The 15069-nt window shown below is 47.2% G+C and overlaps 1 protein-coding gene across 1 annotated transcript; it reads left to right on the top strand.

Moving 5' to 3' along the window:
* The first annotated feature begins 1573 nt into the window (after positions 1-1573).
* Tubb6 (tubulin beta 6 class V) lies at positions 1574-13922 on the top strand. Its single transcript, XM_028774201.1, has 4 exons — positions 1574-1661; positions 2176-2284; positions 3771-3881; positions 12462-13922. Exons 1-4 carry the CDS (start codon positions 1605-1607, stop codon positions 13526-13528), a joined length of 1344 nt encoding a protein of 447 aa, XP_028630034.1. The 5' UTR covers positions 1574-1604; the 3' UTR covers positions 13529-13922.
* Positions 13923-15069: the final 1147 nt, after the last annotated feature.

Here is a 15069-nt window from a genome sequence, read left to right as displayed (position 1 = left end):
CACACACACACACACACACACACATTTTTGTAGACAGGGTCTCACACAGCCCAAATTTGCCTCAAATGTATTTCTAGCCTGGATCAATCTTGAACCTCTGAGCACTAGGAATACAAGTGTGTACCACCACACCCAGTTATTTGAAGTACTGGAGATTTGATGCAGGGCTTCCTGCATGCGTCTCTACCAACCGAGTACTCCCCCAGCGCCAGACTAGGGTGTTCTCAGTTTTCACGATCTAAAGATCTAAAAAGAAACCACTGCTACAAATTACAGATCTTGCTGCTTCCTCGTTCTTTGTGTGGTATTTCTGTGTGGCTTGGGATCAGGCGGACAGAGGAGGTTTCCAGAGTCTCCTGATAGGGAGCGGTCTTTGATGGATGCACAGGCTACAAGTGGTAAAGAATCCCAACACCTGAGAGCCAGTCAGGTGTCTCCAAGCCTTTCATTTTACAAATGAGGAAAGTGAAGCCCTGAGTATTACCATCAGAATAGAAAAGCAAATTGTCTCAGGATCACCCAGGGCTCCTTCCTCTTGGGATCCCTAAAGATACTCTGATTTTCACCTGCTGGTGTTTCTCACTGTCATTGGGTGAGATCCTTGCCAGATGAGCCTCCCATGGGATTCCAGAGCATTCTAAGTTCCCTGGTGTCAGGACATGCCTACCATCCTAGCTAGTGACCAGTCCTTATGGGTTAAGTGAGGGCATCTTCGAACAAGAAGACACTGGAGGGGTGGGGACAGTCTCTCAGGATGGAGTGCCCAGCAGTGGCAAAGTTGCTGAGGTCAAGAACAGCCTGGGAGCCATCATACAAGAAACTTGGGGCCTTGGGCATCATAGTTGTCAGCACTCCTGCATCTCCCCAGTGGCCCCTTGCCTCTGCTGAGACTTCAAAGAACAGGCTGTTTGTAGTCACTTTCCTCCTGGTCCTCTCTCTCCCGCAGCACTGCCCCTCCCTCATGACAGTGTTCAGTTTTGTTTTGCTTTTTTCAAAAGTTATGGGGGCGAGGATGGGAGCGAGCCCTGCCCAAGAGAGCAAGCGCTTTCCAACATCGTTGAGAGGCTGCGTGGATGAGGATGTTGCTAATCAAACCCAGCGGTGAAGTCACTTTGTGGATGGGGCTGGAGAGGCAGGCAGAGAGGTGCAAGCTAAATACGCGTGCCTAGGGTAGAGCGACAACTGAAAGAATCCACGTCGGGTCCCAAAGGTCGCCTTCCACCCGCAGGGTTATGGGTGGCTCTCCCAGCTCTCCTGGGAGCGTTGTAACTCACTCGGTGACAGGTGACCAATACCCTGAGTACTAACAGCACCGTGATGCAGTGAGAGTCTAGGGCTTCCCTCACCTCCTCGAGAGTCCCCCCTCCAGTCCACCCTGCTTCTCCTAGCCGGACACCCATGGTTCCAGCTGTCAAGACCAAGAACTGGGCTTGGGATCCGCCCGCTAGCCTTTGGGAAGGGGCGGGGACTGCAAGCGGGACAGCCAGCTGCCATTGGAGGGGAAGGCGAGGGCGGAGGGCCGGGGTCATGTCCCGGGAGCGCGCGGCCAGCCTCAGTCACGCCGCAGTCGGGAGAGGCAGCGCCCGAGCGCAGACGCGCCCGCCATGAGGGAGATTGTGCACATCCAGGCGGGCCAGTGCGGGAACCAGATCGGTACCAAGGTGGGTCCGGGCGCGCGTTTCGCTCCCGCGGGTGAGCGGTTAGCGTCGCCGGCCTCGGGAGGACCCCTACTTGCCCCTCCGAGCCAGGCTGACCCTGCGCACTCGTGGGAGAGCAAGCCCCAAAGAGCCCGCCCGGTGTCCCCGTGGGAAGACCCGGAGATCTGGCCCAGAGAGTGGGCCAATTAGACCTCGGGATCCGGCTCGAAGTAGATCACCGGTCCCAGCTGTGGGTTCCAGAGGGTGCGCCCCGGGGAGAGTGGGCCACCGGTCCCGAAGGGCGCGCCCTCGAGAACTGGCCTCGGGTACTGAACCCCAAGTTCCTGCGGCGACCTGGCGGGGAGAGTGAGCCACGGGTCTCGGAGGGCTGACTCAGAGTTCCGACCCAGAGCTTACGCCCGGGTCTGAGGGTTCGGGGAGCCGGCTCTGAAGAGCGGGTCATAGTTCCCGGTCCGGGTGGCGGGGACTTCTCAGGCTCTGGGTCTGACTCTCTGTCCCTTCGCTGTCCCCTTGCAAGTTTTGGGAAGTGATCAGCGATGAGCACGGCATCGACTCGGCCGGAGGCTACGTGGGCGACTCAGCGCTGCAGCTGGAGAGGATCAGCGTCTACTACAATGAGTCATCCTGTGAGTCGCGCGGCTTCGGGCTGTCCCCCCACCCCCCGGCCGCCGGCGCCGGCACCTGGCCTTTCCAGGCTGCCTTTCGGGCTTGCCCTGACAGGACCCGACTGTACCCTGCCGGGACCCCGGGCTGGACCCGGAGGGGGGAGGCTCACGGGGTGTGGTCTTGGCGCCAGGAGAGTTTGCTCAGGAAAAAGTTAGGGCGGGATGGAGCTGGAGGCCTGGCCACTCCCTCACTCCCCCTGGAGCGGGAAACCCTCCCTAGGTCTATTCAAACTGTGGGATCCGGCCTATCCCGAAGGCTTGAACTAAACCATCCGTTGAGGTTATGAAATAACCTCATCGCTCCCAGGCTATCCTTTTCTTAAGCTTTTAAAGAGTGGAGCAGAGCAACCGAATGGAATGAAATTTTAAAGGCATCTTTTTATTAAGGATGCTTAGCTAAAAGTTTGAGAAACACTTTTCTGGTCCTTTGCCTAAAATTATATTCATTGAACGCCAAAACTGTAGACAGTCGTGAGTAGTTAATGGGGAGATTAGTAAACTTCTAGACTCTGGGTAATCCCTGTTTGGGAATAATAGCACCTCTGTCCTCTGACAGCTACTTTACAGGCAAGTTTTATTATAAAATGTGACACACACCTCACAAACCAACAAAATCCCAGGGCACAGAAAGAACACCCAGAAAGGGCATGCAGACGCTCCTATGACATGACATTAAAAGCGCATCCAAGACACACTCTGGAGTCACCAGATTTTTAGAGTTACTTCCCACCAGTTCACCCAAAACTGGGAAGGGCAGTAGCTATGAATCGTGGGAAACTGTTCATATAAGTACAGCTGAAACACATGAACTTCTAGTCAGCTCTTAAGAGAAACGCCAGTGTTCACTGCACTTCCTCTTATTCATCGGGTAACAGTTGTTGACCCTTTCCTCAACTTGGTCCTGTGCGGAACCAAGCAGGATTGTGGTGGAACTCTCCAGATCCTGCAAAGCCCATCCTCATGGTCTGGGAACTACAGCTTGCCCTGGTGTCATGCCGGGCTACAAAGGCACAGTCTACTCAAATGAGTGAAGAGCTCATTTGAGTCTGAAGAAATGGGTCTCAGAACCCCTGGGCTGGCACCTGGGAGGAGCTGCTCAGACAGCTTAGGTACGTGTATGTATGTAAGCGAATGTCCATAGGGCAGGTGCTAAAAGGCAGAGGAAGGCCAGACTGCTGCCATAGATCTTGTTTATTTCTCTGCAGTTAGAGGAGTGCAGCTGTCCAATAGGAGTGTTGGAGGTGAACTGGAAAATACAGTGGACGTGAAGTAGGCAGGAGCGTTGATTTCCCACTAGTCCCACCTAGAATCTGTGACAGAGAAACTCACAGTACTCTCTCTGAAAAGACTCCGGTTATCCCTGCCAGGCAGCTCAACCTGGTGGGACTTGCTGAGTCGATTTTTCCATAAACCTGGAGTTAACTCTGGTGGGCTTTTTCCCCTCCAGCTAAGAAGTATGTACCCAGGGCTGCCCTGGTGGACCTGGAGCCTGGCACCATGGACAGTGTGAGGTCTGGGCCTTTTGGGCAACTCTTCCGACCTGACAACTTCATCTTCGGTAGGTTCCACCTGCTTGCTTGCTTGTGTTTCTTGTTTCATTTTTATCTGTTTGTTGTGGTGCCAGGGGTTGAATTGGAATTGTCCACTTGTGGTACTTTGTAGATATTTGAAAGATTTCAGATTTTGAAGCATCCTGAATTTTCAGGTTAGGGAGGCTGAACCATGCTAGTGAAAGGCAGATTGTACTCCAGGGAAATGGGAGGATTCTAAGGGTGATTCCTGGCCTATGGGCACTAAAGAGGGTGAATGTTTTGAAATCTCTTTATCCCGGCACCTTCTTCAGAAGAAGGCTACAGGCAGATAGCAATCCTGAGAGGAATAATGGAAACACCAATGTTTCCTATGAGGCCAAGTAGTTTTACTAGACATAATTCGAGAAAGTTATAGATCAAAATGACTTAAAACTATCAAGGCAAAATTCCAAATGTCACTGTGGTTTTTCAAAACAAAACAGTACTCTGTGGCTCATCCTAGCACATACCTCTACTGTACCTCCAGCCCTGGGGGAAGCAGAGGCAGGTGGATCTCTGTGACTTTGAGGTCACAGTGAGATTCAGGTCAGCCAGAACTACATAGTGAGACCCTTTCTTAAAAGAAGAAGAGGAGGAGGAGGAGGAGGAGGAGGAGGAGGAGGAAGAGGAGGAAGAGGAAGAAGAGGAGGAGGAAGAAGAAGAAAGCATATTAGGATGGTGAGCCTGAGGAGATGTAAGCAGGTAAGCGTCCAGCTGCCAGTGCTCTGACCCCTCCCCTCACTGCACAGCTGCGGGCCTGCCCTGGGACTCTCTAGTCCTTAGTGAGACAGAATCAAATGGTTAGGTACACAGAGGGTCACAGAATGCCCCACTTGAAAACTCCAATCTTGCCCCCTACAAAGCTTCCATTCCTGGTTCTGTTCTGAAGAAAGAATAAGGTTGTGTAATGTTTCTTGCCTGTAATCCCAGCACTCAGAGGTGGAGGCAGGAGGATTAAGAGTTCAAGGCCCTTTCTGGCTATATAGGAAGTTTGAGGCCAACCTAGACATAGGTCCATACATAAATCTTTTTTCAAGAGTATGAATGTGGGCTGGAGAGATGGCTCAGTGGTTAAGAGCACTGACTGCTCTTCCTGAGGTCATGAGTTCAATTCCCAGCAACCACATGGTAGCTCATAACCATCTGTAACAGGATCTGATGCCTTCTTCTGCTGTGCCTGAAGACAGTGACAGTATACATATATATGAAAATAAATAAATAAATCTTTTTAAAAAAGAGTATGAATGTATTGTTCCATACAAGTTTGTTTTTTGTTTTGTTTGTTTGTTTGTTGTGTTTTACTGATTTGATAAACATTCAAGAAGTCTTGGTCAGTCTTCCCACTGGATAAGCACCACCACAGCACAGTTTACCTCTGCCTCTACCTGAACTTAAAGAAACTGGTATCTAAGTACTTATCCTAGTAGTGACTTAGTGTTCTGAGAACTGCTTTATTAGGCCTGGGGTGTGGCTCAGCGGTAGAGCGTCTGCTTAGGATATAGAAAGTCCTGGCTTTGATCCCCAGGACCACAAAAACAAGCCAAGGGAAAATAGTTCACTCTGTAGGAATCTCAGAAAACAACCCTGAAAGTGTCTGTTCTATGTATAAAGTATCTATGCCAAAGTAGCTATCCCAAAGAGAAACTTGGCCATGGCACAAAAGACTCAGCCCAGAGAAACCTGAAAAGAGCGGTTGACCCTCTGTCATGTCAAAATGTTAGAAAATGGTATAAAGAGCTTGCTGTACAGACATGAGGATTGTGTTCTATGCCCAGCATCCGTTTAAAGGAAAGCTGGGTACTCTGTGTGTGTCTGTGGAGATGGAGTCCCTGGTACCTGCTGGCCAGCCAGTGTAGCTGAACCAGCCAGCTCCAGATTCAGTGAGAGTTTGTCCAAAAAACTAACAAGAGTGATTATCAACCTCTGGCCTGTACACAGGTACATATATGTGTATGCGCTCACACGCAGAGAAGAAAATGCTGTTTGGCATTTAAAGCTGTCCCCAAAATTTCTTGCACCTGTATGCATTCTCTTTCCCTTTTAAATTTTTTCCAAAGGCAATACACAGAAATATACACTTAGGAAAATATTTATTTCATGTATGAGTGCTCTGATCTCATGCACACCAGAAGAAGGAATCAGATCCCATTATAGATGGCTATGAGCCACTATGTGGTTGCTAGGAATTGAACTTGGGTCCTCTGAAGAACAGCTAGTGTGCTCTTAACTGTTGAGCCATCTCTCCAGCCCCTCTCTCTCTTTCTCTCTCTCTCTCTCTCTCTCTCTCTCTCTCTCTCTCTATATATATATATATATATATATATATATATATATATATATATGTATATATATATTCTATTTGTGTGTATATATTTATGTGTAAATATGTGTGTGTGTATGTATACACACATACACACACACACACACACATACACACACACATGTAGGGTCTCTGGCTGACCTGGAATTTGAATATACTACCATACCCAGGCTTTTTAAAAAATTCCTATTTGTGTATGTGTATGTGAACAGGTGTGTGTGTGTGTGTGTGTGTGTGTGTGTGTACCCACAAAGGCTAGAAGGTGTTAAATCCTCTGGAGCTGGAGCGTCCAGGCATTTTCAAGCACCTGAAATAGGCATGGGAACTGAAGCTAGGTCCTGTGGAAGAGCAACAGCAGGTGTTCTTAACCACTGAGCCGTCTCTGCAGCCCCCACCCACTCCTTAAGAATCAATTACATGGGGCAGTATAATTAAAGGTAGTGCACACCTTTGATCCTAGCACTTGGTAGGCAGAGGCAAGAGGATCTTTGTGAGTTTGAGGCCAGCCTAGTCTACAGAGTGAGTTCCAGGTAGCCAAGGCTAGACAGAAAAACCCTATCTTGAAAAACCAAAAAAAGAAAAAAAAGAATGTATTTATTTATTTATTTATTTATTTATTTGAAGCATCTCACTATGTAGCCCTGGCTTGCCTGGAACTTTCTGTGTAGATCAAAATGGCTTCAAATTCAGAGTTCTGCCTACCTGCCTCTGCCTCTGCCTCGAAAGTTTAAAGGCTGTGACATCATGCTCAGTGCAGATGTTAAAAAATTTTAAGAAGTCCTGACACAAAATTTCTTTAATTGTAATTTAACAAGTTGGACATTATTTTAAATTAAGAATTATGATTTATTTAAGATAAGCTGGGTATGGTGCTCATAACTGTAACTTTAGCAACCAGAAGGCTAAAACAGGGTTGTCACTGGATTCAAGGACAGCCTGGTCTGTGTAGTGTGATTTGAAGAGACCCTGGGCTACAGAACGAAGCCTTGTCTTAAAAAAAAAAAAAGTCCTCACTTGTCTGAAATGCTTATTAATTACGTTTCTCTTTGTTTGGCTATGCTGACTGGCCAGTAAGCGGATTTTATGGGTTCTGGGGATCTGAACTCACGTCCTCATTCAGAACTGTCTAAATTACAGCTGGATGGTTCATCTTAGCTGGTTTACAGCCTTTAGCTAGCTTTGGTAGATTAAAACAGAGCATTGTCAAGCAAGCAGGGCTTAGCAAGTGGAAGAGCATGAGGGAGGGCCCTTCCTCAGCACAGAAAGACTGAATCAGTAAGCCAGTGTCATTTTAGTTCTGGATATAGTTTGAAATGGTATACGGCTTTTGTCCCAGCACTTGGGAAACAGAGGCAGGTGAATCTCTGAGTTCAAGGCCAGCCTAGTCTACCTAGTGAGTTCCAGGACAGCCAGGGCTACACAGAGAGACCCTGTTTCAGACAAAAAAGAAAAAGGAAAAAAAAAGAGCAATTGCATTAGTAATATGTAATTTTAAAAAGCGAGAGTTCCCAGTGACATGATCACACTCTCATTCTTAATTGCTGGTTGCGCAGCACCCCTGCCAAGGAGACTGGGAAGGAAGCCAAGCGCCAGACAGGCTGTTTCCTTAAAGCCCCTCTGTGGGTTTGTAGTTTTCCTTCAGATGCACAGCTAGCTGAGGAGCCAGGGAGCACGGAGAGCTGGCAGACTTAATTCTTCACCCAGTGTGAGTTGGAGGAAAACCAGGGGGAGGATTGGAAGGAAAACCTAGGCGTCTGCAGCGTGCCTGCCAGGCTTCAGGTTTGCAGCCTGTGTTTAACAAGCTGGAGTCACTGATTAATGGTTGAATGCACCGCGTAGATGTTCAACTTATGACCCCCAGATATTTAAGCAGGGATGATCGGTTGCTAGGAGACAATGGCAAAATATTTTTAAAAAGTCACCAGCTTCCTTCTTTTTTCAAGAGTAGAGAATACTTTGGGGCTAATCTGTGCTATGGATAGAGACGGATCTGAGTCGCTGGCATAAGCTGGAGGAGTGAAGTGTCATTGGAACACTTAAAGCTTTGAGCAAGCTTGATTTAAGATTCTGTCTTGCCTTCAGCTGCCTTCTACACTTTCTGTGCTTCTAATGAGTAGTTTCTAGGCTCTGACGATGCGTGCGGTCCTTCCTTATAGAAGTGGTGTTTCTACATTGAGTTCCCAGTACAAGGTCAACCCTAAGTTCCAAGTTGACCTCAGGGTTTGTTCTTCTCATTGCCTAGCTTGGGGTCTAGCCTGGCTGCTGCCTGCTGAGTTACGTGGGAAGGGATAGACATGAGTTTGTGGGTGCTTAAGAAGGACAATGAGAGTCTGTGCTGGGTAGTGTTATGTCAACTTGACAAAAGCTAGAGGCTTTTGGGATGAGGAAATTGCAGTTGAGAAAAATACCCCCATCAGATTGGCCTGTGGGCAAGTCAGTCCGAGGGCATTTCCTTCCTTCCTTCCTGCTTGCCTGCTTGCTTTCTCTCTCTCTCTCTCTCTCTCTCTCTCTCTCTCTCTCTCTCTCTCTCTCTCCCTCTCTCCCTCTCTCCCTCTCTCCCTCTCTCCCTCTCTCCCTCTCTCCTTCCTTCCTTCCTTCTTTCTTTTTCTTTTCTTCCTTCCTTCCTTCCTTCTTTCTTTCTCTTTCCTTGCTTTTCTATTTTTCCTCCTCATCCTTGTCCTCATCCTCTTCTTCCTCTTCTTTTCTGGTGATTGTTGGTGTTGTTTGCGACAGGGCATCTCTGTGTAGCTCCAGCTGTCCTGGAACTCACTCTGTAGCCCAAGTTGGCTGTGTACTCACAGAAACCTGCCTACTGTTGTCTTCCGAGTGCTGGAATTAGAGGCATGCATCACCACCTAGCCAGGGGGCATTTTCTTGATTAATGATTGATGTGGGAGAGTCTGGCCACAATCCCTGGGCAGGTGGTCCCGGGTTCTATCAGAAAGCAGGCTGAGTAAGCTAGTAAGCCACACCCCTCCATGGTCTCTGCATCAGCTCCTCCCTTGAGTTAGTTCTAGCCGTGGCTTCTTTCCATAATGGACTGTAAACCATAAGGTGAAATAAACCCTCCTCTCCAAGTTGCTTTTGGTCATGGTGTTTCATTGTAGCCATAGAAACTCAAGACATCATCTTAAAGTCTTCTCACAGAAAACAGCCAGGCTTCACTGTGTAACACAGCTAGACAGGATGGGAGAGAGGCCCATCTTAGACAAGATTATGCCAGGAAAGAAAAGCAAAGCAAGAAAATGGCTACCTCAGAGGCTAAAGGGGCCAGGGCTTATCAGGTGTGCTGTAGTCATGGAGCAGGCATCTGCCCAGACCACCATGGAGCCATACAGCTGTTCTGTTGATGGTCTTGGTACCTCACTGTATACAGAGGGTCACAAATGGCAGGATCAAGTGTCTGAGCACCCTCTTGAGGGCAAGAAGAATGCCACTGTGGTCATGCTGGGATGCCTGCTTAAAATTCACCTTTTAATATTGAAACGTGATTAATGTTTTCATCACTGAGTGAAATCAAAGTGTCTTCACGTGTCCTGTTCAAACATCGCATGAGTGTGAGTATAACAGTGGGATCTCCTCTGCCCCATGGTGGCCATGAGGTTGTATCCTTAGGCAGGTAACTAGTGTAGAGGGTTGGGGCAGATAACTTGTATGGGGTTTTCCACATATACTCAGTCTCTTACATGTCTGTACACACAAGTGATTTGGTGTTCTGAAAATGAAATTACACTTTACAGACTCTTGAAGCCTCTTGAAGTTCACTGACATCTGGCAGACCTCTTCCATGGCAGCATAGGACCTTTCCATTCAGTGACTCTTCTTACTACTGATGATTATTTATTTTAAAGATTTATTTTATGTATCTGAGTACACTGTAGCTGTCTTCAGACGCACCAAAAGAGGACATCGGATCCCATTACAGAAGGTTGCACGCCACCAGGTGGTTGCTGGGAATTGAACTCAGAACCTCTGAGAGAGCAGCCAGTGCTCTTAACTGCCAAGCCATCTCTCTAGCCCTATTGATGATATTTAAAGTAATTCACTTAAAGACATGTTTTCATATTCTCTTGATTATCTGATAAAATGTGTCTTTTGAGTTTGAAGTTTTTTAAAGATTTTAATTTTTACATGTACATGTGCTTGACCATAATATATGTGCACATGCATGCAGCACCTGAAGAGACCTGAAGAGGGTGTTAGTAACCTCTACCTGGAGTTGAACACAGTTGTGAGCAGTAGTCATGTGGGTACCAGGAAACAATCCGAAGTCCACTGCAAGAACAGTTAAATACTCTTAACCACTGAGTGCCATCTCTCTAGCCTGCAAATATATCTGAATGGAAGATTGATTACCTTTGAGGTTTTGGCATGCAATGATGCAGATAAGGGTTTTGTTTTTTTGTTTTTGTTGTTGCTGATTTGGTTGTTTTTTTTTTTTTTTTTTTTTCTTTCAAGATAAGATATAGCTTCTCTGTGTGGCCCTGGCTGTCCTGGAACTCACTATGTAGACCAGGCTGGCCTCAAACTCAAGGATCTGCTCCCTGAATGTTGGAATTAAAGGGATGTGCTTCCACCTCATCTGCAGATAAAACTGAATGACATAAAACATCATCCTGTGTATATATAGACACGATTGTTTTGGTACATTGATCATCAAACCATAATCCAATTTGGGTAATATTTAGTGTAGCACTCATGTATATGAACTAATTGGAAAAAGTACACAGATATTTCTAAAGCCTTATAATCATGTTGTCATTTGCGATTTTAAAAACTTTTTTTGTAGCAGTGTCATGCACTACACATTTTCTGTACATGAGGTGTGCAGCACTCAGAAAAGCAGAGGCCAAATACATTTCCCCCAGTTCTCCCTAGAGTCCTTTTTAAGTATATCTCTACATGAACTTACATACATATCCTTGTACTACACATAGGTCTGCATTTCTACAGGTTAGGGGAAATGCTTTCTCTAGTAATAAATGTAATTTTTGTGATTAAAGAAACTAAAAGGGAATGCTTAAAATTTAACCATCAGTCCTTTCAAATCAAAGTTTCTTCTGTAAAGGAAGGCTAAGAAAGCCTGTCGGGTAGAATGAACCACTGTACAACACACTGGCAGACTAGATGGTCTTTGCCAACCACTTGGACTCTGATAAAACTCAGAACTCTTGGAGGCATGTTAGGCTCCTTTCCACAACTGGACTGGATATAATTAGAGGGTAGGAATCACATCTGTGCTAGTCTTCAATTACAGGTGCAAAATCAGTAGTTCCTAGAAAACTGTGCAGAAGTAACCTTGGGTGGTGAGATGCCCTGTTCACATCATTACTGTTTTGGAGCTGGGCACAGTGGTATGCACCTTTTGTCTTTGGTTGGAAAGGCGGGTCTCTATGAGTTTGAAGCTAGCCTGGGACTAACTAAGGAGTTCCAGGACAGTTAGGGTTATGATAGAGAGACCCTGTCTCAAAACAAATTACTGTCTTGAGAAGAAAATAAGTGTTTGTACATAACTCATGTCAAACATCCTTTATTTAAAAATCCTTGAAGCTTGATTTTTGGGTTGTTGAAATATAGGGAGCTTTATTGCAGATGGGATAGTGAGCGTGAATTAGTTTTCATACACTTTATACATAGAACCTGAAGGCAGCTCATATAATGTTTTCAGAACCTCTGCGTTTTGATGGACCTGTCACATGAGGCCAGGTATGAAATTTTCCATTCATGGCATCAGATCAATGCTCAGAACGTTTTGGGTTTTGAAGTGTTTTGCATTTTTGGATTAGTGCCAAAGTTGAGAAAGCTCAAAACTACAATGTATATACATTGAACTTTACCATGTAACAAAATTATTTAAAAATCTGAGCGTGGCCTGGTGGGGGTTCATGAGTTTGAGGCCAGCCTGGGCTATATAGGCAGACTGATTCAAACAAAAAGAAATGACATTATCTGGTCAAGACAAATGTATCTTAAAATTTTATATTGTTTAATACAATGCCCTAAGGTTGATTCCAGGTTCAGGGCCTCAGCGTATTAAGTGTACTCTATTAGTGAGCAGGACCCCCGCCCCTGGATACATAGTTGCCCTCTCTGAAGAGGTACCTGCTCGCCTGCCTTCTAGGCACTGTGATGGGTACCTGTTAAAGACTGATTCCTGTTCCTTTGCTCCAGTTTCTTTCACTGAAAAAAAAATTGATTGGAGAAAGCAGGTCACTGATATCCCCTTTGGAATCTTGCTGCCTTACAGGACAGACGGGTGCCGGGAACAACTGGGCCAAGGGTCACTACACGGAGGGCGCGGAGCTGGTGGACTCGGTGCTGGACGTGGTACGCAAGGAGTGCGAGCACTGCGACTGCCTGCAGGGCTTCCAGCTCACACACTCGCTGGGCGGTGGCACGGGCTCAGGTATGGGCACACTGCTCATCAGCAAGATCCGAGAGGAGTACCCGGACCGCATCATGAACACCTTCAGCGTCATGCCGTCACCTAAGGTCTCAGACACCGTGGTGGAGCCCTACAATGCCACACTGTCGGTGCACCAGCTGGTGGAGAACACCGACGAGACCTACTGCATCGACAATGAGGCTCTCTACGACATCTGCTTCCGCACGCTCAAGCTGACCACACCCACTTACGGGGACCTCAACCACTTGGTATCTGCCACCATGAGCGGTGTCACCACATCACTGCGTTTCCCTGGCCAACTCAATGCCGACCTGCGCAAGCTGGCTGTGAACATGGTGCCCTTCCCTCGTCTGCACTTCTTCATGCCCGGCTTTGCCCCCCTCACAGCCCGGGGCAGTCAGCAATACCGTGCCCTGACAGTGCCTGAGCTCACACAGCAGATGTTCGACGCTAAGAACATGATGGCTGCCTGTGACCCACGCCATGGCCGCTACCTGACCGTGGCCACTGTCTTCCGGGGCCCCATGTCCATGAAGGAGGTGGATGAGCAAATGCTGGCCATCCAGAACAAGAACAGCAGCTACTTTGTGGAGTGGATCCCCAACAACGTCAAGGTAGCCGTGTGTGACATCCCACCCCGGGGCCTGAAGATGGCCTCCACCTTCATTGGCAATAGCACTGCTATCCAGGAGCTGTTCAAGCGCATCTCCGAGCAGTTCTCAGCCATGTTCCGTCGCAAGGCCTTCCTGCACTGGTTCACCGGCGAGGGCATGGACGAGATGGAGTTCACCGAGGCTGAGAGTAACATGAATGACCTGGTGTCCGAGTACCAGCAGTACCAGGACGCCACGGTCAATGATGGGGAAGAGGCTTTTGAAGATGAGGATGAAGAAGAGATCAACGAATAGGGAGCCATAAGATGCTACAGTGCACATCTGCTCTTCCCTTAGCCCTGACGGTGTGGGGATGGTGCCCTGGTCTAAGCATGTCTCAGGCTCCTCTCAAACTAAATACACCACACTGTTCCCCAGGTTACCTAGAACAGAGAACTTTCCTTTACCAGAGAATTGGCAGTCCCAGCAGACCAGGGAGATTTTATATAGCAACACTGAAAGCAAAGTAGGGGGCCGTATAGGGCTAAAGAAAGTGACCACCTTTTGTTAAGTCCCCCCTCCAACTCCAATCAGAGATTTGTTTTTCATCCTTGGAGATAAAAACTAAAGCCACACTGTGTTGCCTTAATTGAATATGCAATATGGAATTTTATGACAATCCATTCATAATAAAATTGCTAAACCTGCACATTGGTCTCTCCAACTTCATCAAAGCACTGTGATATGTAGGTTTCATTTTTCAGATGTCTATTTTATGAGATACCAGAACAACACATCTATCCTGGAAATAGCTATTTGGAGTAGGTCCTACTGTGGGTCAGGCTTCAGCTGCTACCATACAGCTAAACCTTGCCATAACTGGTACATCCCTGTGCAGAAGAGGGAAAGGGTGAGATGGGTACCATTGACATCCCCCACATGGGCACATTTTCCCGGTACAAGAGAAATACCTCTCTTGCCCCTAGGCTTTACCTGGCATCCGCTGGAACCTTTATTACTGTGAGGCGGGTGGGAACCACATGAAGGCAGGAGAACCTTTGGACACTTGTAAGGGCCCAAAGTCTCAGCTCTACCTGCTTGAACACTTGAGTTCCTTCAGGCAAGCTAAGGACTGGCCACTCTACAAGCCACTGAGGGGCGTTTCTTCATCCATTGTTCTAGAAGCAAAATGGTCTCTAGTCAGTTACTTCCCTTCCACAGGAGAGGCTCAAGTTACATTACTACTTCTCTGTCAAGGACCCCAAGTCTGATAACAGTTCATCTACCGCTAAATAGCCATATGACTAAGTAGGCCTTTTAGCCTCGACAATTCCCCATTGAACAACCTCCCAAAAGCATCAAGTGGGAAGGAAATGATGTATAGTGTAGTCCTTTTGCAAATGACCAGGCAGAGCAGATATGCTGCTAAGAACTGAGGTACCTAGCTGCATGCATCTCTGGTCCACTGCAAAATGGCTTGGGCTGGAGCGTACACCTCCAAGAATAGCTCCTACCTCCACTGGAGGATGACCCCAGGGATGCCACTGTATTCTGTATGCCTAAAGGACACTGTCCCCACATCAACAATGCACTAGGCAAGCTGGAATGTGTTTTAAAGGATGCAGATTAAAAAAAATAAAATGGCCAGGCATGTTGGCTCACTATAATCCCAGTACTCAGAAAAACAAGGCTGGGAGTTGGACACACGCAAGGCTCTTGCAAATCCCAACATCCTCCAGGGAATATGATGTACTTTCTGGCTAACATGGGTACCTTCACTCACATGCACACGCCACTTAAAAACGCTAAAAGCTGGAGAGACATTAAAAACACTGGCTGTTCTTCATAGGACCCAG

Source organism: Grammomys surdaster, unplaced genomic scaffold, assembly GCF_004785775.1.
Source record: "Grammomys surdaster isolate TR1022 unplaced genomic scaffold, NIH_TR_1.0 239, whole genome shotgun sequence".
Classification (NCBI taxonomy): domain Eukaryota; kingdom Metazoa; phylum Chordata; class Mammalia; order Rodentia; family Muridae; genus Grammomys; species Grammomys surdaster.
This window is presented reverse-complemented; position numbering and strand designations above follow the sequence as displayed.